Consider the following 21,911-nt stretch of genomic DNA (forward strand, 5'->3'; position numbering starts at 1 on the left):
ACAGGGTTTGAAGACATATTATTATTGTATACAAAAAGCAAAAGTTCATGTCTCAGTTTCTTTATGAATACTTTATAAGAAACATGGAGATTAGTGGACCCCTTCATTCCCACCCTTTCCCTTGTTTGTAATTAGTTTGTCTGGGTTTTTGTTAGATTGTGCTTTTCTAATTGTGCTAAGAGAGGCATGTAATGTTTGGTATCTTGGTGCTTAATGTGCTTAATTTGTTTAAATATGACACCCACGAGAATGTATATGTGAAAATCTCAAGAAAATAAGAGGTTGACTATGAATATTTCCGTTTTTTTTTTATCAACTTTGGAACTATATTTGTGTTTACGCTTTAATAGGAACTCATTTAACGTTTTTGGAATAGTAACATCGTAAATATGAATTGATTGTACCTATGATGCATAGAGATTGCAACTTTGTCAGAGTTTGAAGTCATATTATTATTGTATACAAAAAGCAAAAGTTCATGTCTCAGTTTCTTTATGAATACTTTATAAGAAACACTCAAGAAAATAAGAGGTTGACTATGAATATTTCCGTTTTTTTTTATCAACTTTGGAACTATATTTGTGTTTACGCTTTAATAGGAACTCATTTAACGTTTTTGGAATAGTAACATCGTAAATATGAATTGATTGTACCTATGATGCATAGAGATTGAAACTTTGTCAGAGTTTGAAGTCATATTATTATTGTATACAAAAAGCAAAAGTTCATGTCTCAGTTTCTTTATGAATACTTTATAAGAAACATGGAGATTAGTGGGCCCCTTCATTCCCACCCTTTCCCTTCTTTGTAATTAGTTTGTATGGGTTATTGTCAGATTGTGCTTTTCTAATTTTGCTAAGAGAGGCATGTAATGTTTGGTATCTTGGTGCTTAATGTGCTTAATTTGTTTAAATATGACAACCACGAGAATGTACATGTGAAAATCTCAGGAAAATAAGAGGTTGACGATGAATATTTCCGTTTTTTTTTATGAACTTTGGAACTACCATAGTGTGTTGAACCATAACAATTCTTACATTATTTTGTCCGAAATTTGCCAAGTATTGGAATTCTCAATGAACTTTTGTGGGTTTTAGTAATCTATTGCAACTAGAATCAAAGTCAAATTTGCTTTTTGGTAATTTGCTACCATTTGATTTGTTGCTTTATGTCTCAAACCATAATAATATACTATTTGATATTGACAGAGGGATGGCCGTGGAGGATCCATCATCAAGGCATGGGTTGAAGCTTTTGATACAAGACTATCCCTTTGCAGAGGATGGTTTGGAGGTATGGGCAGCAATCAAGCAATGGGCGACGGATTACGTGGGCATATATTACAAGACCGATGAAACCGTGCAGGCCGATGACGAGTTGCAAGCATGGTGGCATGAGATTAGAAACATTGGTCATGGCGACCACGCAAATGCCGATTGGTGGGTAGATATGAGCACACGAGACGCATTGGTAGAAACTCTAACGACTATCGTGTGGATAACGTCCGGACACCATGCGGCCGTGAACTTCGGGCAATACGCCTACTTTGGGTACATGCCTAACTACCCGACAATGACAAGGCTCCTCATCCCGGAACGAGACACGCCCGAGTACGCCCAAATGTTATCGAATCCCGAGGCATACTTCCTCAAGACGGTGTCGTCGCAAGGTGAGGCGACACTTATTATGGCCACGGTGGAGCTTCTAGCACAACATATGGCCGATGAGGAGTATCTAGGGGAACGCAAGGATCCACGGTGGACATCCGACGCAAGTGCCATCGATGCCCTCAATAGATTTAAAAAGGCTCTTGTGGATGTAGAGAAGCATGTGGAGGATCGTGTTAAGTGTGCTAATGCCCTCTCCCATCGCTCTGGCCCCACCATGCTTGATTACACCCTGTTGGCCCCCTCTTCCGAACCAGGTCTCACCTTCCGTGGCATCCCCAATAGCATTTCTATATGATTTTCTTTACAATGACAAAACACCCATCATGAAAAACTAGGCATTACAACGTACCCTATTTCAGAACATTACAAAAACATTGTACATGTGCACAGGCAACAGTCGCTTTTGTTTTGATCTTTGTTGACATCCAATGATTTCCAAATTTTTCTTTACTATGTTTGTGCTATGGGAAAAGTTTATTTAGTGTAAGTTAAAACAAACTCAATTTGTGTTCATGTAAGCCTATCCTATCATAGAAATAACGAAATAGTAGGTGCAAAATTAGTAAGCTGTGAAAGAATGCCATTATACATAATATGGGAGGTGTTGGGCATCCTACAAATTATGGGTCATAGATTTACTAGGACGGCTTATAGAAATACACATAGGATGGTATAGTGAAGCTACTATGACATTCTAATTTACAAAAATGATGCTGTAATGAAGCCATTGTTTTGCAACATTAAAGTTGCCAACCAAATCTCAAGTCATAGTTACTATGTTACCATTTGATATTGAAACTCTTCATGTTTGTTGTTATGTGACATTCTTTTCCACAACACAAGTTCTGAGAATGAAACAAATAGAGGAAGTTAATGAAGCAACTTATGACTCTTGACCATGAGTAGAGACTCTATAGCTAATATAGGCTCGTATGAGGGACCATTAAAACCGGAGATATAGACTTGCCAATGAATGATGATGTCCAACTATGAACTAACAATTGTAGTAAGAAATTGTTGTTTGTCAATGGGATTGATGAAACCAAAAGGGCCACTTGCATTCGTCCCTGTATCATTGAATAGTGTGAACCCTACGACAAGCTGCCTGGCATAAAAGATATAGATTATCAGCAAATTGACATTGCCTCTCAATAGTTGTTAATGATAGAAACTTGGTTGCATCTATTTCGTTCAAATTGTAATGACTTGGAGAGCATTCATTTACAAAGAACATGTGGCATTGCTAGTGACGTCAATTGAGTTGAACAACGTTTGTGGGAAAAGTTGAACAATTGATTTTCTTAATGTGAGATCTTGATGATGGCCTTGTTAAAGGTTTTAGGCTCCTTCAGATTTGTTGGTGTTGAGATACAAGCTCAACATTCGCCGGATCGGCTGTGCAAGCCGAGAACCGGATCGGTTGGGACCGATCTGTTAGGCCGGACCGGTACGTAAATCGGGTGCATAAACCGGTGCGTAACAAGAAGTTGTAGCGGTGCGTAAACCGCGAGGCCGTTAGAAAGATATTCCGTGTAGGAATATATTTTGGGAGTTAGTGTAGAGCTCATTTATGAGCATTGAAGTACGTGTCAGTACTTCTGTCAGTCTATATGGACTTGTATAAAAGTGCTCATTGAGCACATTCTATGTACAGATTGAGCATTATTATTTTGATTAGAGTTGTGTGTATTGACTCTCTCTCTCTCTCTCTCTCTCTCTCTCTCTGAGACAGACCACATTCTCTCTCTATCCGTCTCTCTCTCTAACGGCTCTCTCTCTCTCTCTAACGGCTCTCTCTGTCGCTGTCGTCGCCGTCGCCGTCACCGTCGCCGTCGTCTGCAGCCGTTGTCCGCAGCCGCTGCAACCGTCCCCGTCTGCTCTCTCTCTCTCTCGCTCGCTTCCTCGTCTCTCTCTGTCGCCGGCTAGTGTCGTCGCCGTCGCCGTCGCCGTCGCTGCCGTTATCTGCGGCCGTCGCCGTCTGCCACCGTGCAGTCGTCCACCGTCTTCTGCCGTCTGCTGCCGCCGTCCGCCGTCGGCTGCCGCCGTCTGCCGTCTGCTGCCGCCGTCTGCCGTCTGCTGCCGCCGTCCGCCGTCGGCTGCCGTCGTCTACCGTCGTTTGACGACTGCCACCGTCACGGGGTGTTTTCTTCTCCGTTCTCTTGATGTGGTGAAGTACCTTTTTCTCGACGAGTTCGTGGGTGGGTTCTTTTGGTGTGCTCGTCCCGTGCTACAAAATGCCGATGTGATTGCGACACACACACAAACTCGGCTAAGTCTCGAACCCATTTATTTTACCTTCTTTTTTTCTTATTGACACCACAATGACGTCTAGACGGACTAAGGAACTTAAGGATATACAAGACGAGGCTATAAGTAAGGAGGAATTTTTAGATATGTTTAATCGTTTAACAAAAATAGAGATGGATATGAAAAAATGGGTGAAAGACACCGAAACCTACAATAAAAAAGATAGAGAGGAAAAAGACGCCCTCAAGGCCGAAATAGAACAACTTAAAGTAGAAAACATCGACCTTAAAAAACAACTTAAGGACATCGAGGTATCTCGAGAAGACGGTGAAATATCCTCTATAGAGGATATAAAGGACGAAATTAAAAAAGTTAAAGAGGAAGTTAATAATAACATAGAGTTAGCTAAAACGGGTTGGGTAGATGTGGTTAAAAGAAACATTAAAAAAGAAATGAAAGATGAAAATATTGTTAACACCACCCTTGAAGAAGAGAAAATGCGTCAGGCCCGACGCTTAAATGTACGTGTCACTAGGCTCAAGGAAGGTGCATCCCCAAATGAGGACGCACAAACACTTGGGAAAATGTTAGGGTACACAGAGGCCCTACCTATCACCAAAGCATGGAGGGCCGGGCGTGACACAACTAGGAAGAGAGCCTTAGTCCTTCAATTTAAAGACTTAGACTCTAGAATCACTTTCTTTAAGAAGAGACCAATCCTTCGAGGAATGGATGGGGACCCCATCTATCTCGATGAAGACCTCACTAAGATGCAAATTGAGCATCGCAAGAGTTGTATGCCACGAGTTATGCAAGCTCGTAAAGAAGGCCATCGCGCCTTTTACCGAGACGGGCGAGTGATCATAAATGATCGCACTACTAACTGACGGCGTGTGGCCCATGTGACAGAAAATGCACTTAGGATGACCCTATGGAATTGTAATGGCGCACTCTGGGCACACCCCGGCCGCCTAGAGGAGATACTAAAGGTATCTGATATACTTTTCTTGGTAGAAACACATCAGAGCCCAAATAGAGGACTCCCACGGGTCGAAGGATTCCGTTGGGAGTTCGCTTTTAGACAAACCTCACGTCGACACACTACTAGGGGATCTGGAGGTGTCGCGATACTATTTCGTAGAGAGCTACATAATAGGATAGAAATAATGAAGATAGACCCAGAAGCTCGTTTTATGTGGGTGAAAGTCTCCACAAGCAAAGACCATGCAATATTTTTCGCCATTTGTTACTTTCCCCCAAAAGGATCCCGTTATACTATTAGTGGCTTGACGAGATTAGTCGATGAAGGAATGCCACATGGGCCTTCTCCATACGAACCCCTATCGGATGACATAATCCGATATTCTTCCCAAGGAGAAGTATTTCTTGTAGGAGACTTCAATGCGAGAACCCAATCCCGACAATGCACAGTATTTCAGATGAATAGAAACCTAGAAATGGTAAATGTTGATCCTTTAGACATAGGCACCACACGTAGATCAAAGGATCAAGGTGCGGACGCCACGAGCTTTGGCCATCACCTGCTCGAACTTGGCAGTCGGCACCAGATGGTCATATATAATGGTTTAGCTAAGTGGCCGGGCTCGGAAGAGCTCACATGTTTCCCACATGGAGGAGGGGAAAGCACAGTTGACTATCTAATAGGGCGCCCGACAGCTACCCACTTGATTAACTCCTTCCGAGTGGCCCCATGCCCTATTGGCGCAGACCATAGCTTCTTATACTTCGAGCTAAAATGTGATATCTCTAAGGTCACCAAGTCTAGTCAACCATGCCATCACACCACAATACATTTCACACATGAGCTCTCTGACATATACTCTCAACATGTTCAGGCCCATCTCCCCTCCATTGATCCCTCTCTACTGTTAGAAAGCCTTAGTACAAAACTCACACACATCCTTCACTCCGCAGCAGCTAGCAGTTTCCCATATACAAAACACTCAAATCAAGGTAGATCAGGATCAATGCCACAAAATAAATGGTATGACGAGGATTGTAGGGACCTACATAGACAACTTACAGTATCGCAACTCAATGGTAGTATTACCTCCACACAAGATCGCAAAGAAATGCGTAAGATGACACGTCGTAAGAGACGAGCGTGGGAGGCATCCCAATACTGGGAACTCTACCATATGCTCATGAGTAGCGATTGTGCCACGGCATGGAAGAGACTACGGGAGCCAAGACCACAAACACCCATCGAAGATCCCGAAACTTGGCACACATATACAGAGAGACTTTACCAAATCCCAAACCAACCACCTTTTCCAATGCCTTCCACACCCCGGCCTACCACGGGGACACTTTTCACGACCTCTAGGGTCATGAAGGTCATAAAGAAATTACAACATAGGAAGTCCATGGACCACACAGGATTGCGAGCAGAACACATTATATATGCGAGAGAGTGCCTAGCTCCCTTGCTAACTCTAATCTTCAATCGCGCCCTTGCGGAGGGTTTTCCACCACAGTGGACTATGAATACAGTGACCCCCATACATAAAGGGGGGGACCCCATGGACCCAAATACATATAGGACCATTATGATAGGCCATACCCTTGCTAAGTTATATGGTGCAGTAATGGAAGCAGAGCTTAGCGACTACATGGAGACCCTAAACCTTCGTGCACCTGAACAAGCTGGCTTTAGACGAGCCTTCTCCACTATTGATCACATCTTCACACTTAGATGCCTAATTGACCAAACTAGGGCTCGCAAGAAGAGATTATATTGTTGTTTTGTGGACTTCCGCAAAGCCTTTGACACAGTCCCTAGAGATCGGTTGTCTGATAGACTTAAAAGCTTGAGGATACCAGATGATATGGTATGGGCCATCTACGCACTATATGAACAAGTGTCCGGGTGTGTCCGATGCCCAGGTGGCCTATCCAATTGTTTCACTAGCACTATTGGTGTAAAACAAGGTTGCCCCCTATCACCGACGCTTTTTGGGATCTACATTGATGAGATCACAGATTTTATTGCTCGTGAGGGAGGCACCGGAGTGGTCCTTGGGGATACGCAGGTTCGTATCTTGCTCTATGCGGATGGCATAGTTTTGCTCTCTGAATCCGAACACGACCTACAGAGGCACCTAAATGCCTTAGATGACTTTTGTGTACAACGAGGATTGGTAGTGAATCTAGGGAAAACGAAAGTCCTTATCTTCCACACATCGGCCCAAGTTAGAGCTAAGTGTCACCTAACTATCTCCCATAGCCCAGTCGAGGTGGTTGGATCGTACGTATATCTCGGAGTCACTTTTAGTGCCCGCTCAGGTAAATTTTCGATGACACAAGCAGCGAAGGATAGACTCACGAGAGGACATGCATCCCTCTCACTCCTAGAGAGACAATGCCACCAAGCACACTTTCAAGAGCCACGGACTAAAGGGTGGCTCTTTGACTCATTAGTGACCCCCTCCCTCATGTATGCATCTGCGGTTTGGGCTCCAGGATTACCATCCTTCATGTGGACGCAATTAGAGAGACCATTGGTGATGATGCTATCACGCCAACTCCGAAGCAAATCGACTGTACCACATGACATTATTAGGGCCGAGTTCACGTTACCCCCAATGCTAGTAGAGGCACTTTTTCAACTTGTAGTCTTTATTGATAGGATACATAGCCAACCACATGATAGAATATCTCATCAAGCCTTTAAGGCCTCTCGATCATTGTATGAGTCCGGCTATACTAGCTCATGGTATGGCATGATGGTGACTTGGCTTCTTGCGAATGGTCTAGACATTAATAACCTACCTCCCCTTAGGTACAACCACACGAGTGATAACACCTTAATCTCTCATGAGAACCGCAATAAAGTAATACGCCAAGAAATATGGCAAATTTACACTCGGTGTAAATGGATCACCCCACTAGAGCCACTCCCATCTAAAATGTCGTACTATAAGAAACACTTCATGCACTTCTCTGAGTTAGGTTTTATCACACGGCCAAAATATCTAGATGTATTCTTACCACATGCACTAAGGGTTGCCATTGGACAACTTAGAATATCGTCTCACCAACTTGAGATTGAAAATGGCCGTACTAGTGGAGTCCCTAGGGAGGAAAGGATATGTAGGTTATGTCACATAGAGATAGAGGATGAGTACCACTTTACTTGCAAGTGTCCAACCTATGCCGAGATAAGGGCAAAATACCAAGACATACTTGGTCCGTCTCCCACCCTCCCCAAACTATTAGATACTCTAGATATAAAGAAATTAGGCAAATACATTCTAGAGCTAAAACAACACAGAGAGAATAAATTACAAAATGTTGACAATAATGTTGCTAATGATCACGAACATGTAACAAATGCAGTTTTTCAGGAACCTGAGGAGACAACGAATGCCGACACACTTGCACCACTCGGCCTTTCCATTGATGAGGCAGAAAACCAGAGAAGAACCAGACGTCCTCGGGTGCCGGGTTTCAAAACAACTCAACGTGATGTGGACGCAATATTGAAAATAAGGGAACGTGAGCTACACCGCCTAGAAGCCATGGCTAGGGCACTCTCTACATTGGAACCCACATCAAGACCCTTTGACCCCCCACTTCTTTTCGAGAGGCTTGGGTGGAAATAAAATTAGGCTTAGTGTATAGTCACTTTCGAGTATACTACATATTGTACACTACTAGAACTCTTTTAGCTTAAGTTCTATTTTTTTTTACTTAATTTTATTTTTAGTTATGATGACTGGATAAATACTCTATTGTTGTAAACCAATTGTCTCATGGGCCAAATTTGGCCTTAGAAGACGTTAATACATCTTTCTTTCTTTCTTCTTTCTTTCTCTCTCTCTCTCTCTCTCCCGCGTACTGTGTGTCCAAGCTTTCCATTAAACCTGTGTTATTTCCTACGTTCGGTTTTCTGTTGCTTCCACACATTGTTCTTTTCATAGTTGGGTTATTATTCCCTTCTACATGGAGGAAGAGGTCCAAATATTTAATTGGGTCTATGCTTTCCCAAATTAGTATGTGGATGTGTATGTTGTAATGTGTCAACTTAAGTATGAAAAGAGCCCAAAACCACTTATGGACCTTCTCAGGGGTAATGAGGGGTTTTTTAGAAACATAACCCTTATTATTACTATTTCTATTTTTTGGGAATATACTAGAAAGAATAGGCAACAAGAAAGTGTATATAGGGAGAGAAGATAGAGGTAGAGCAACCAGGTACTGTTCCAGCCCCGATCGATGACCAAACGACCTTTGATGGTTGCCAAATTTAAGTGAATTATGCTTGACACTCTCATCTTCAAATACAATGGTTGGATTATTGTTTTATCTCCCTATCTTCATAGATTCTCCTCAGATCGAACTCATAAATTTGTGTAATTTGCCACTATATGTGATGATAGTGGAGATTTGTTGATCCAAGAACGTACCTTGAAGATTGGAAAGCGTCTAGTTTTGAACTAGAGATGATTAGTGGAGTTTTCATGGAATTTCTTGCAAAATTTTTGTCCAAATTAGTTTGGTTTGATTACTATCTTATATTTCACAACACAAGTGGGGAAAAGATTTGTTAACTTCCATGTGAATTGTGGTATTGTTTTTATGCTTCCTTAACAAAGTGGTATTAGACCTTCCCCAACAAAGTGGTATTAGAGCTAGGTTGCTTGTTGTGTGATTCTTGTGTTGTGTGAAAATGGATGATAAAATTGGCATGCCCGGTATGGATTGTCTAAACGCGACCAATTATACCACTTGAAAAACAAGTATGGAGGATATCATTTATGTGAAGGATTTGTATGAGCTTATTTTAAGAGGGACTATTCCACTGGGTGTTGTTGCTAAAGAATGGTAAATCTTGAATTGAAAGGTCATTGATACAATTAGACAATGTTGTAAATGAGAAACCGGCTACAACCGGACAACAAGTCAAATGCAAAGACAAGAACAAAGAAACCCAAATAGAAGATGACAAAGACAGTGGAGCAAGATGTTAATGTGGAAAACCCTGAAAGGTAAAAACCAAGGGAGTCCACAAACTCCAAACAATATCACTATATATGAGAAGGTATACAACAAGAAGCTGCAAGGCAATGACCTTGACTTCTTCTTCGTCAGACAGACGAATGTTGAGGAGTTTCACTCACTCATTCTTTTTCTCTCACTCTTCTCTCTTACACTTAGATTAAAACCTATTTACAAATTGTGAAAGTGTTTTTAGAATCTAAGCCATTGAACATTAGGAGAATATAAAGTATAGATAATTCACCTTTTGAGGATAAGAACACGAACTAAAGACCTTAGGGAAGAAGTCAAAAGTAAAAGTACGAGACCAAGAGAAAAGTAAAAAGAGAAAACGCAGACTATAAAAAACAGTAAAAATAGAATGGTCATAACTCCCTCGTTGTTTATCCAAATATCACGTTTAAATATGGATTAGAAAGCTTGTAAAAAGAGCTTTCTATAGCTTTTTAAATCGCTTAATTTGGATATCGGATGAGGGAGATATGACGATTAGAAGGTCGATATGTCATAGCTAAAAATAGGGAGATAAAAAGCTTCTAAAAATAGCATGAACGTGGATAAGAAGAGGAAGGTTATAAAAGAAGAAGTGATATAGGCTAAGAGTGAAGGCCAAAGAGTGGATGAGGAGTGTTAGGAAGAAGTGTCTTTGTGGAAGAGGAAGTGTCTTAGAAGAGGAAGGTCTTTGGTTTTAGTTCAATGTGGAGTTTGTCTCCTTTGTATTCTCTTGATGTTGGAATATCAGAACATTCTTATTTCTTGCTCGCTTTCTCTATCTTTTTTCTTAGTTTCTTGAGTTATACTCTCTAATCATAATTACCTAGAACTATATAATATATTATGATTTTCAACTCCATCTAATCGGTTTGGTCAAGTCCTCATATAGTGTATAACTATCTATTATCTTATACACCCTATCACAAATATGACCTTTTTCGGTGTTACTCCATCTTGGAGAACACCTTTGAGAACCCCTCCGGAGTAATCGAGTCAAGGAACGGTGGTGCGAAGGAGATTTTGTTTATCCTAGGCTAGACCTTAGCCGCAAATACAAGGCCCCTTACAGAATACCTTCCCCAAAGGTATGGTCGGAGGGATGGATTAATCCATAGTATGAACCATACGTACCATACGTGCATTCGCATTCGCGAATAGTTCAATCATTCGCGAAAGGAAAACACCCTCAAAGAATGATAAATACCATACTTTTCGATTAACTATTTATTATGAGGTAGATAAACCTAAATATGAAAAAAAAAACATTAAAAAAATGGGAAAAAAACAAAAAAAAAACACAAGAATGTTTGGATACCATTCGCATTCGTTTTCCAACGTAGGAAAACGAATGTTATACTAGACGAACACGAATTTTACGTACTATGGATTAATCCACACGTATAATTATAACTTATTCGGTTACATTTCGGAATATATACACAATATCCGACTATAGATTGACACACATAAGATCAAAACATGAAAGTATAGATGGCAAGTACGCAAGGTGACACAATATAGTATATTACTAGTTCCCAATACATACAATTCGGATCCTTTATATGGGCATCCGGTTCTGATACAAAACAGTGCATGCACTGACTGACAAGGTACAAAACAGTGCGGATCTGGATGAGTACATCTTTTTGGATCTGTCATTACTTAATATAATATTCTAATTATCTACTTATCCAGATGTCCGGTTCACACCTCCGGAACATACTCTTCTTTGGACAACACATGGCACGCTCGTGGGACAGTGCCTTGCACGTCGATCCCCCAATCCGTAACCGTAATCGCCAGTCCTCCGTCCTTTAGTTTTCTTTCAGTATGTCTAGAATGTCTTGGTCCCCTGGGTCCGACCACTCTTCTTCTTTAGCCGTCTATTGTTGTCGCTGATCCACGTCGATTGTTTGTTGCTCCTCTACACCCCCTTGTGGCATGGGTGCTTGCTCCATCAGCTACTCAGTTTGTGTCTCTGGTTGGTCCGTTTGTGACTCCGGCTGGTGCTCCTTTGTTGTATCCGGGTCCGCAACCAGTTGCTCCCAATCGTTGATGTTTATCTGTGCCCCTTGTTGCTCCTGCATCTGCTCAACAACCCTTCGCCTTCTTTGCCACTCATAAGCTTCCAATTGCAGCGTCAGCTTTAGTTGATGATCTTCAAATTCTTCCAATAACCTCCGAACCCCATCTATTTGAACCTGAGTTGTAGCATAGAAATCATCTGTTGACAATCGAACTCAACTTCCCATAGAAATAGGCTTCGCAATAGCTCAGGGACATACCATGCTAGTTTTGTAAATAGTAGAAAGGGCCCTTGCCCTAGATTAGTTGGTATTTAAACCAACCCTTCGTAACTTTGTTACTGTTGGAAGTAATACATAGTTTTCTCATCTTAAGACTCTCTCTCTCTCTCTCTCTCTCTCTTTGTTTCTCATAAGTGCTCATACAAACACACACACATACACACACACACAGAGTCCTAACGCTACATACAATCACTCTCCTTTCTTTACATGGTATCAGAGCGAGTTGTTTTCTGATCAAGTCTAATCGACTGTGGTGTTCTACATACCGACGATCAACAGAAGCGGTTCAAGAAACAGAGAAGAAATCATCAGGAATACTCAAATGGGAAGCGCTCTTCCTATGGAGAAGCTCGATAGGACAAACTTCGCATCCTGGGAGTACAAGATGCATCAGTACCTTGTTGAACAAGAATAATGGATCTATATTGAAGGAGCTCACAAAACGTAGCCCAACCCAACACACGCTGGCTATCCCGTTTGGGAGCAGGCCGCAAGCCGTGTGTTGTATTGCCTTGCATCATGTGTACATGATCACATGCTCGGTGAAAACGCTGAAAGAAGCATGGGGCAACCTCAAGAAGATCTTTGCGGGCAATATGGCTGCCTGCAAGCTCTAGCTTCGTCAAGAGTTGAATAACATTCAACAAAGGGAGATGTCAATCAGCATCTATGCCCTGAAGATCAAGGAGCTGTGCGATGCCCTCGGGTCAATCAAATGTTGGCATTGACGATGAAGAAATGGTGCAGGTATACCTCAGAGGCTTGGCACCTCGATTTAGTGCAATAAGGTCCGTCGTCTTTGCAAGAGAGAATCCTCCCACCTTTTTCGATCTCTAGTCAATATTGTTGGTCGAGGAAAATCGTGCCCGACAAAGGAGCAACGCACCAGAGGGTCAAATGCTCTACTCCCAATCGGATGATAGATGAAATTTCAGCCGTGGAAATAGAGGTCAATTCGGACAAGCCGTCACGGTAAACAGTCCCAAGAGCATAACTCCCACCAATGGCAAGAGGACAAGAAACAATCCCAGGGAGTTCGGCAGAAGGGGGAGTCATCATGCCGGACCAAGCAATCGTGATAACCCAATCAAATGTGGATATTGCAGAAAACTCGATCACTACGAAGAGGTGTGTCGAAAGAAGATGCGAGAGTCGACTTCAACCAGTCGACAGATCACGAACTACATAGCAAATTCTGACTACGACAATCGTAGCGGAATGTTCACGAATTACACATCGAATTCTGACTACGATGATCGTAGCAGAATGTTCATGACGAGGCACAAAGCCCACTCAATGGCGACACAAGGTGAAACAAGCACCACACCCTCAAAGAATGTATGGTTTGTTGACTCGGGAGCATCCAACCACATCACGTCTCATGAAGATTGGTTTCGGGAATTACGAAAACCAGAACGTCCCGGATATGTCGAGATAGGCGATGACACAACTCATCCAATACAGCATATCGGGAACGTCTCATTAGGAAACGACGGCAATCAAACTTACCTTAAGAACGTATTGCATGTTCCTACCATCATGAAAAACCTGGTCTCAGTCGGCCAGATTTTCGAACAAGGAATGCAAGTACGATTCAACAATGATGGGTGCTTTATCGAAAGAGGAGATCAAGTCATAGCTCACGGCCGTCATGAAGGCCATATGTTTGTCCTCGAATCAAATGAGGTAAAATCGGTCATGTTTGCAAAGGGCCTCAAAGTCGAAACCGACCTAAACTTGTGGCACAAAAGAATGGTCACATCAATCTCCAGAAGCTTCAGAACATGCAATCGAAAGGAGTCATAATCGGACTCCTAAAGTTTACCACGAAGGAGATTATAGGCATATGCGAAGCGTACTAGTTCGGAAAGCAACGCTAACATCCATTCTAGAAAGAGCGTAATGTGAGCAAAGGGATCTTGGATGTCGTACATTTAGATGTGTGGGGACCGGCCCAAACAACCACACTCGACAGATGCCGATATTACTTCACGTTCATCGACGACTTCTCCAGGCACATCTAGATCTACCCGATGAGACAGAAGAGTGAAGTGTTCGGACACTTCCAGAGGTTCAAAGCTGAAGTTGAAAAAACTACGGGTCGGCACGTACGTTGCCTTCGATCAGATGGAGGCAAAGAATATTTCTCGAATGAGTTTGTGGAGTATCTCTGAAAGGAAGGAATCCCGCGAGAATTGACATGCCGTCACACACCTCAGCAAAACGGCATAGCTGAGCGGAAGTACCGGCACATAGTAGAGATTGCACGGGCAATGATGAACGAGAAGAACCTGCCGAAATCATATTGGGCAAATGCAGCGAACATGGCCGTTTACCTCATATGAATAGGTGCACAACCTCGGGAGTACACGACGCAACCCCCCATGAGAAGTTTCTTGGTAAGAAGCCGGACTCATCACATGTTCGTATTTTTGGCTCAATCGCTTATGTGCATATTCCCGATGGTACGCGAGAAAAGCTTGAGCCGAAGTCAGAGAAATGTATCCTCGTGGGGTACTCGTTCGAATAGAAGGGGTAAATATGCTATAATCCATCTACCCAACATGTTCGAATAAGTCGAGATGTCGTTTTCCATGAGTCCGCATCCTAGTACACACCAGAGACAAGTTTGACTCCGACTCCGCTCGACCCGGAATACGCCGAAATAGAGGCAAAAGCTGAAGATCGACATACGTGCATATTCGACGAAAGTCCAATCGCAACCCGAATAAGTGGGCCACAAGAACCTTCGAGTGATCAAAGCACATTTTGGTCGAGTTCGAAGCTGGACAAAGGGAAGGCGAAAATGCCAGAGTGTGAACATGATCACTTCAATGACAACGAAGCGACTCACTTCGTCGATAGTGAGTTCGAAGGCCTTGACATTTGGACAAATGGAGCAAAGAAAGCCTTACTATACGCGAACGAGAAGCTCCGTTGATCGACCCATGAAAAGAACCCCGTAAGCCAATTTGGCTACAATGATTACTTGCCATATCATTACACCTTTACGGCGAAGGTAGAGTCAAGCCGGAAGCTGGAAACCCTTTCTGAAGCCGTAAAGGACCCACGATGGGTCGACACAATGAATGAAGAAATGCAAGCCCTATGCAAAAACGAGACATGGGATCTCAAGTGCACATGATCCAACCACCCGGCTTTGAATCACGTCATCATTCGAACACGGTGTGCCGACTCAAGAAGCCACTCTACGGCCTCAAACAAGCACCGCGTGCATGGCATTTGAAGATCACATAGTATCTTCATCAAATCAGATTTCGAATGTCAAAATCGGATAATTCTCTCTACATTCGAAACAAGTCGGATAGCCCGATTGCCCTAATCCTATACGTGAATGATTTCGTCATCAGAGGAAAGGATCTTGCCAAGATTAACAAGGTCAAAACACTTCTCTCTGGCAGATTCGAAATGAAAGACCTGCATGAGCTCCATTACTTCTTAGGCATGGAAGGAATTCAGACACCAGTTGGGATAATGATCTGTTGAGATACAAGCTCAACATTGGCCGAATCGGCTGTGCAACCGAGAACGGGATCGGGTGGGACCAATTGGTTAGGCTGGATCGGTGCGTAAACCGGATGCGTAAACTGGTGCGCAAACCGATGCACAACAAGAAGCCGTAGCGGTGCGTAAACCGCGAGGCCGTTGGAAAGATATTCCGTGTAGGAATATATTTTGGGAGTTAGTGTAGAGCTCATTTATGAGCATTGAAGAATGTGTCAATACTTCTGTCAGTCCGTATGGACTTGTATAAAAGTGCTCACTGAGCACATTCTATGTACAAATTGAGTATTATTTTTTGAAATAGAGTTGTGTGTATTATATCTCTCTCTCTCTTTGTCTCTCCTGCATACTATGTGTGTTCAAGCTCTCCATTAAACGTGTGTTTTTCTACGTTCTGCTCTCGGTCACTTCCGCATAACCGACCTTAACTCGAGAAGAAAACCTAACCTTTGTAAAGAACAGGGAAAACAAAATGGATAGAGGCATGGCTAGCTCGCTTCCAACCGAGAAACTCAACAGAAACAACTATGCATCTTGGTTGTACAAGATGCACTAGTACATGCTCGGGCATGGATATTGGAGCTATGTTGACGGAGCAAATGACACAACACCCGATTTGACACACAAAGACTTCCCGGCTTGGGAACTGTCGGTGAGCAGAGTTATCTACTGCTTCGCGTCTTGTGTGGGTGAATAGCTTCCGAGCTATATTCGGGATGCGAAAACGCCGAAGGATGCTTGGGGAAATTTGAAAAAGATTTCTACCGCAAGCACCACAGGCACAAAGCTCCAACTCCGACAGGAGTTGAGCAACTTGCGACAATGCGATTGTCGGTGGCTGATTACACCTCGAAGATCAAAGATATATGTGAATCCTTAGCCTCCATCGATGTCAACGTCGAGGAAAGCGAGATGGTGCAGATCTATCTCGGGGGACTAGCATCGATCTTCGGAGCGTTCCGAACTGCTTTGTGCACACGGGAGAATATGCCGTCACTTTTCGACCTACAGTCGATGCTCCTTATAGAGAAGAACTACACGGGTGCGTCGACGAGTACGCACGGTGATAGCAAGATGTTGTACACAGAGGGAGATAGGCCCCGTGGTCGTGGCGGACAAGGCGAGTCGGTGCGGGATCAAGCAAGAAGGCACCGTAGTGCTGCCGACAACAATTCAAGACCCTCTGGAAACATGGGGAGTCGCGGTGACGAGAACCGGCAAGGGAAATCCGTCGCGGAATGTTGGTGCTATGGCAAGAAAGGCCACAAGGAGAGCGAGTTCTGGAAGAAGCGTGTCGATTCAGAGAAAACCGAATCTGGATCCGGACAAACTGATAAAGGAAATCGGCAGTGATCGCACTACACCAAAGGATCCCAAAAAGTCGGAAAAGGGGCAGCCTTCGTGATGAGACACGAAGCGAACTCGATGAAGAAGACCACCCCGAAATCGGACGAGGTCTGGTACGCTGACTTCGGCGCGTCAAACCACATGACGAGCCATAAGGAGTGGTTCTCATACCTAGAGAAACCGATGTAACTGGGAGTAGTCGCAACAAGAGACGACTCTCCGCATCCGATCGAGAATGTTGGCGAAATTCCCCTGAGCCATGTCGGGCAAAAAGGGAAACTCATGAACGTGCTACACGTACCGACAATCACGACGAATCTGGTGTTGTTCGGGCAGATCGTCGACCAAGGGATGCAAGTCCGGTTCACGCATCTCGGGTGCTTCATCGAGGAGGAAGGCCAAGTCATTGCGCAAGGGCATAGAGACGGGAGGATGTTTATCCTCGACACCAATGATGTTGGCACTGCAATGTTCGCAAAAGGAAAAAAAGTTGAGTTGGATATCGACTTGTTGCACAAGCGCATACGCCACGTCAACTATGAAAGGCTTTAGGACTTGTAATTGAAACAAGTTGTGGTCGCATTGCCCAAATTCAGTGGCGGGAAGGCCCAAATTTGTGAAGCTTCCCAGCTAGGGAAGGAACACCGACTTCCTTTCCCCAACGAGCGTAACCGGAGCTGGAACAAGGTCAACTTGATACATTCGAATATATGGGGGCCGACACAGAATGTTAGTCTTCGCGGGAGTCGATATTTTGTCTCCTTTATCGAAGACTACACACGGCACACGTGGATCTATCTCATTGAAAAGAAGAGTGAAGTCTTCGACTGTTTCCGGGACCTCAAAAGCTTCATAGAAAGGGAAAAAGGGAGAAAGATCAAGTGTCTGCGGTCAGATGGCGGAAAAGAGTACTTTTCCGGCCAATTCAACAGTTATCTGTAACAAATGGGAATTCGGCGTGAATTCAGTTGCAGGTATACGCCGGGGCAAAATGGCGTAGCCGAAAAATCGGTCGGTTGTGGAAGCGGCGCGGGAAAAGCTGGAAGAAAAGAGCTTGCCCAAGTTCTATTGGGCTGAAGTGGTATGAACCACGGTCTACATCTAGAATCAGATCGGAGACAAAGTGTCGACACATGAGCTGTACTTCGGAAGAAAGCCGAATCTACGACACTTGAGAGTTTTCGGTATCATTGCATATGTGCATGTACCGAAGGAGAAACAGAGGAAGTTGGACGCGAAAGCCAAGAAGTGTATTTTGGTCGGCCAAGCTCGCGTGTTTGATGAGTCCGCGTCTTGGTACTTGCCTCCGACTCTGGACCTCAACTCCAACTCCGGATCTCCGGATCCATGTTTTGACGATGAGGTCTGCAAGGCTGAAATGCCTCCGGATGACCGTGAATTTAGGACCCTCGATGAGAGTCCGATTTAATTTCGGCTAAGTGGACCAAACGAGCGACTGGGTTGGTTTTACCAGTCCGAAGAAGAGCCGGTGAGTAGTAGAGACTCAACCGTGCATTCCTCGCGCAGGAAGCCGAGGAGACGGTTTATGCGCAAGGAAAAAGGGAAGAAGAAGATGTCAGAGTATGGCACGGATAAGGGCGAGTCGGATTGACGCGAATCCGACTCCAAGAAGAGCGATGATGGGCCTTCGAGAGCGAAGTCTGCGTCAGCCAAGAAAGCCTTAACATTGGCTAATGAGCAGCTACGCTGATCTACCCGCCAGAAGAACCCTGTTGTGAGGTTCGGATATAACGAGTACATGGCGCATCACTATGCGTACATGATGCGTGTAGCGGAAGTGCGTGAGCAGGAGAGTTACGCAGAAGCGGCGAAGGACGCAAATTGGCATGCCGCAATGGAGGAAGAGATGCGCGCATTGGCGGAGAATGAAACTTGGGACCTGGTTGACGCACCGAAGAGTGTGAAGCTGATCGGATGTAGGTGGTTGTACAAGGTCAAGTACAACACCGATGGCTTGGTTAACCGATACAAGGACCGGCTAGTAGCGAAAGGCTACGCTGTCATGAAGAAAACCGGCCACAGGCGGAATCGGAGAAAAAGGTGCATGAACCGGTTCTTACATGGGTGGATGCGAGAATTGATATTTTGTAAATAATTCGTAATTAGGTCGGCTGATGTAAATACTAGGTAGTACACATTTATTAGGGGATTTGTGCATATCTCTGTCGAAAGGGACAGGGAATAAAGAGATTGGACTAGGGAAGAAGGGTCTCCCCTTTGCGAACTAGTTAAGGAGGGAGAGAAGGAAGAAAAGGGATCGTGCGTTGGCGAGGACGAAGTGTTGTTGCAGAACCGAGGGCCGAGCTCTCTCTCCTCCAATCATCGTTCACTGCCCCTGCTTCGTGGACAGCCCGTGTGGTCCAGCAGGGTCTCTCTCTCTCTCTCTCTCTCTCTCTCCTCCGATCGTCGTTCGCTGCCTCCGCTTCGTGGACAGCCCGTGTGCTTCCAACAAAGGCTCTCTCTCTCTCTCTCTCTCCCCCCCCCCCATTTTTCTTTGTTTCTTCGAGTCGTGTGGCTGTCGTCGATGTGCGTGAGTAGGACCCCGTGTCAGGTCCATTACCGGGTTGCCGGTTTTAACCGTTCGAGTTGTAAGCTACTGATCATAGTAATCGGATTACTGTTTCTTGCTCTTATTTTCTTTCTGTGTATCTGCAACTCTCTCTCTCTCTCGCACTCTCTCCTTGGTCGAAGACCCCCGTGGTCCCACCTCTTTCTACACGCGAAAGCATAACTTCGTGACATAATTGGTGAACCCGACGTAAACAGGCGGCAAAGGAGTCGGAAGATGAGGGGATCAGAGCTAGCAAAGGCAATGGCGGTAGCCGTCGACCGACTGGTGAGCGCTCGTGAGGGGACGGGTACCCTCGACAGAGCCATTGAATTGATCGTTGACAACATAAGACGATTCGGTGGGTAGAATCCCACAAGTTATTTGGAGGCTTACCGGGCCGAAATGATCATGAGGGATATCCCAGTGGACAGGCGGCTGTCCGGATTCCCTCAGGTGGTGACGCCGAGCATCCACGCGGAGGTGCTCGAGGTGCTGGCCGGCTGCCAAACTTGGGAGGAGTTCGAGCTGCAGCTCCTCGAGAATTATGGGTTTGATGACTCACTTTGGCTGTCGAGGCGGGACTTCATGGCGTGGGTGGAAAGCCCCAAAAAAGGGAGGAACACATCGGCGCTCCTCCAAGAGTTCGAAAAACGATTCGCGTGGCTATCGACGCTGGACCGGACCGTGCTCGAAATGAGTCGAGTACTACTGTTTGTCAAGTCGGTAGATGCACTCGACAGGGAAAAGGTGGGTCCCCTATTGGAGACGGACGAAGGGCTCACGGCAGACTGGGCCGTGGTAAAATGCGTCTGCAGCCGTTTCGACAAACGGCGCGAGTGGAGTGACGAAAGCTCGTCGGAGTCAGGACCGGTCCCGGTGAGGAGGCTCAAGGAGCCGGTATCGGTGCCAGCCGGTAGGAAGGAAGAGACCCGAATTTGGCTGGAGTCGGGGTCGGCATCGAAGGACGTGGTCAAAGGCCCATCCGGAGGAGCTGACATAGATGGTGCGCGACCTGCAGATCGCACAGGCCCGGAGAGACAGCGGCGAACAACCTCGCGACCGGTCACATTCGGAAGGATTGCACAGATTTCGCCGATACACTCAGGACCAATGTGGTGTACCTCTGGAACGGGCGGGTGCACGCAAGCGAGACCCGGTGAGCACTAGAACTGAATATGGGGCGCGACAGAATGAAGAGGTTGATGGAAGAGGTCGCGACACAACATGTAGAAGCCGTTAACTACTCAGCGTCGGCGGGAATTCGGGTCGGGGGTGATGAGACCCGGAAGGCGAAGGACCCCGGATTCTGGCCGTTAGTGCTAGAAGGCCTCTCCGGAGTTCGGTTGAAGAAGGAAGAGGCGAACCGCGCGGAACAACTGGTCCAGGAGGTCACCGGATGGGACGATTTGGTCGAAGAGAAAACGGGCTTCGTAGAAGCCACTTGCCAGAACTAGGAGGTTCTGGTGGAAGACAAACGGGCACGAAAGGCCGGAGGGGTCGGTCCCCCGCAGAGGTACGAGACCCGGTTCGGACCGAAACCGACTGGTGCCGGTAGCCCAGGCATGCCGGATGGGAAGAAGCGGGCGGAGTTTCGGTTGAGCACTGAAATCGAGAGAGCAACGGACCTACGGAAGGTCCTTGAAGAGCGGATCCTCGACAATAAAGTGTAGCTGTCATTGTGGGAGGTGCTGGGAATCGCCAAGAGGGAGTTCCATGACTCAATCATAGACTTGGTGAAGTGGAAGAGGCTCTCGACGGAGCCGGAACCAGAGAAGCCGGTGGAGGTGCGGACTGCGCACTTAGAAGACACGGCCCTAGAAGACGAGTTGGCAGAAAGCCACTACGCGAAGCTACATTGGGCAGGGCAACTACGGAAACCCCTGTGCGGATCGGCGACGTTCCGGAACCGGTGGTGGCCTTGGTAGACCATGGATCCGAAATCAACCTGATGTCCATGGATTTCTACAAGAAGGGTAAATGGCCGATCAACACCAAGCATGGGTGGAAGATACGCGCGGCGAAGGGTGCTACGGAGGAGCTACATGGTGCGTGCCTGAATGTACGACGCATAAAGATTGGTGACGTCGAGATAGATCAACATTTCTTCATGCAGGAAACATCCTCGCACCTGGTGATTCTCGGCGAACCGTACATTACGGCAGCACGCATGGAGACGAAGGTGCTGGACAACGGTTCGGCGTACGCACGCGTCAAGAGCCAAGACGG

The 21,911-nt window shown here is 45.3% G+C and overlaps 1 protein-coding gene across 1 annotated transcript in view; it reads left to right on the plus strand.

The window, feature by feature from the left end:
- Positions 1-2,020, plus strand: part of LOC147865220 (linoleate 9S-lipoxygenase-like) — a 5,256-nt gene extending 3,236 nt beyond the window's left edge. Inside the window, exons 9-10 of the mRNA XM_087318651.1 lie at positions 470-531; positions 1,098-2,020. Coding sequence (XP_087174777.1) covers positions 470-531; positions 1,098-1,965 — 930 coding nt within the window. The 3' untranslated portion in view covers positions 1,966-2,020. The remainder of the gene's footprint in view (positions 1-469; positions 532-1,097) is intronic.
- The last annotated feature ends 19,891 nt before the right edge of the window (positions 2,021-21,911 follow it).

This window comes from Azolla caroliniana, unplaced genomic scaffold, assembly GCF_043228905.1.
Source record: "Azolla caroliniana isolate FFs.n. ecotype wild unplaced genomic scaffold, voAzoCaro1.0.p SCAF_4, whole genome shotgun sequence".
Taxonomy (NCBI): domain Eukaryota; kingdom Viridiplantae; phylum Streptophyta; class Polypodiopsida; order Salviniales; family Salviniaceae; genus Azolla; species Azolla caroliniana.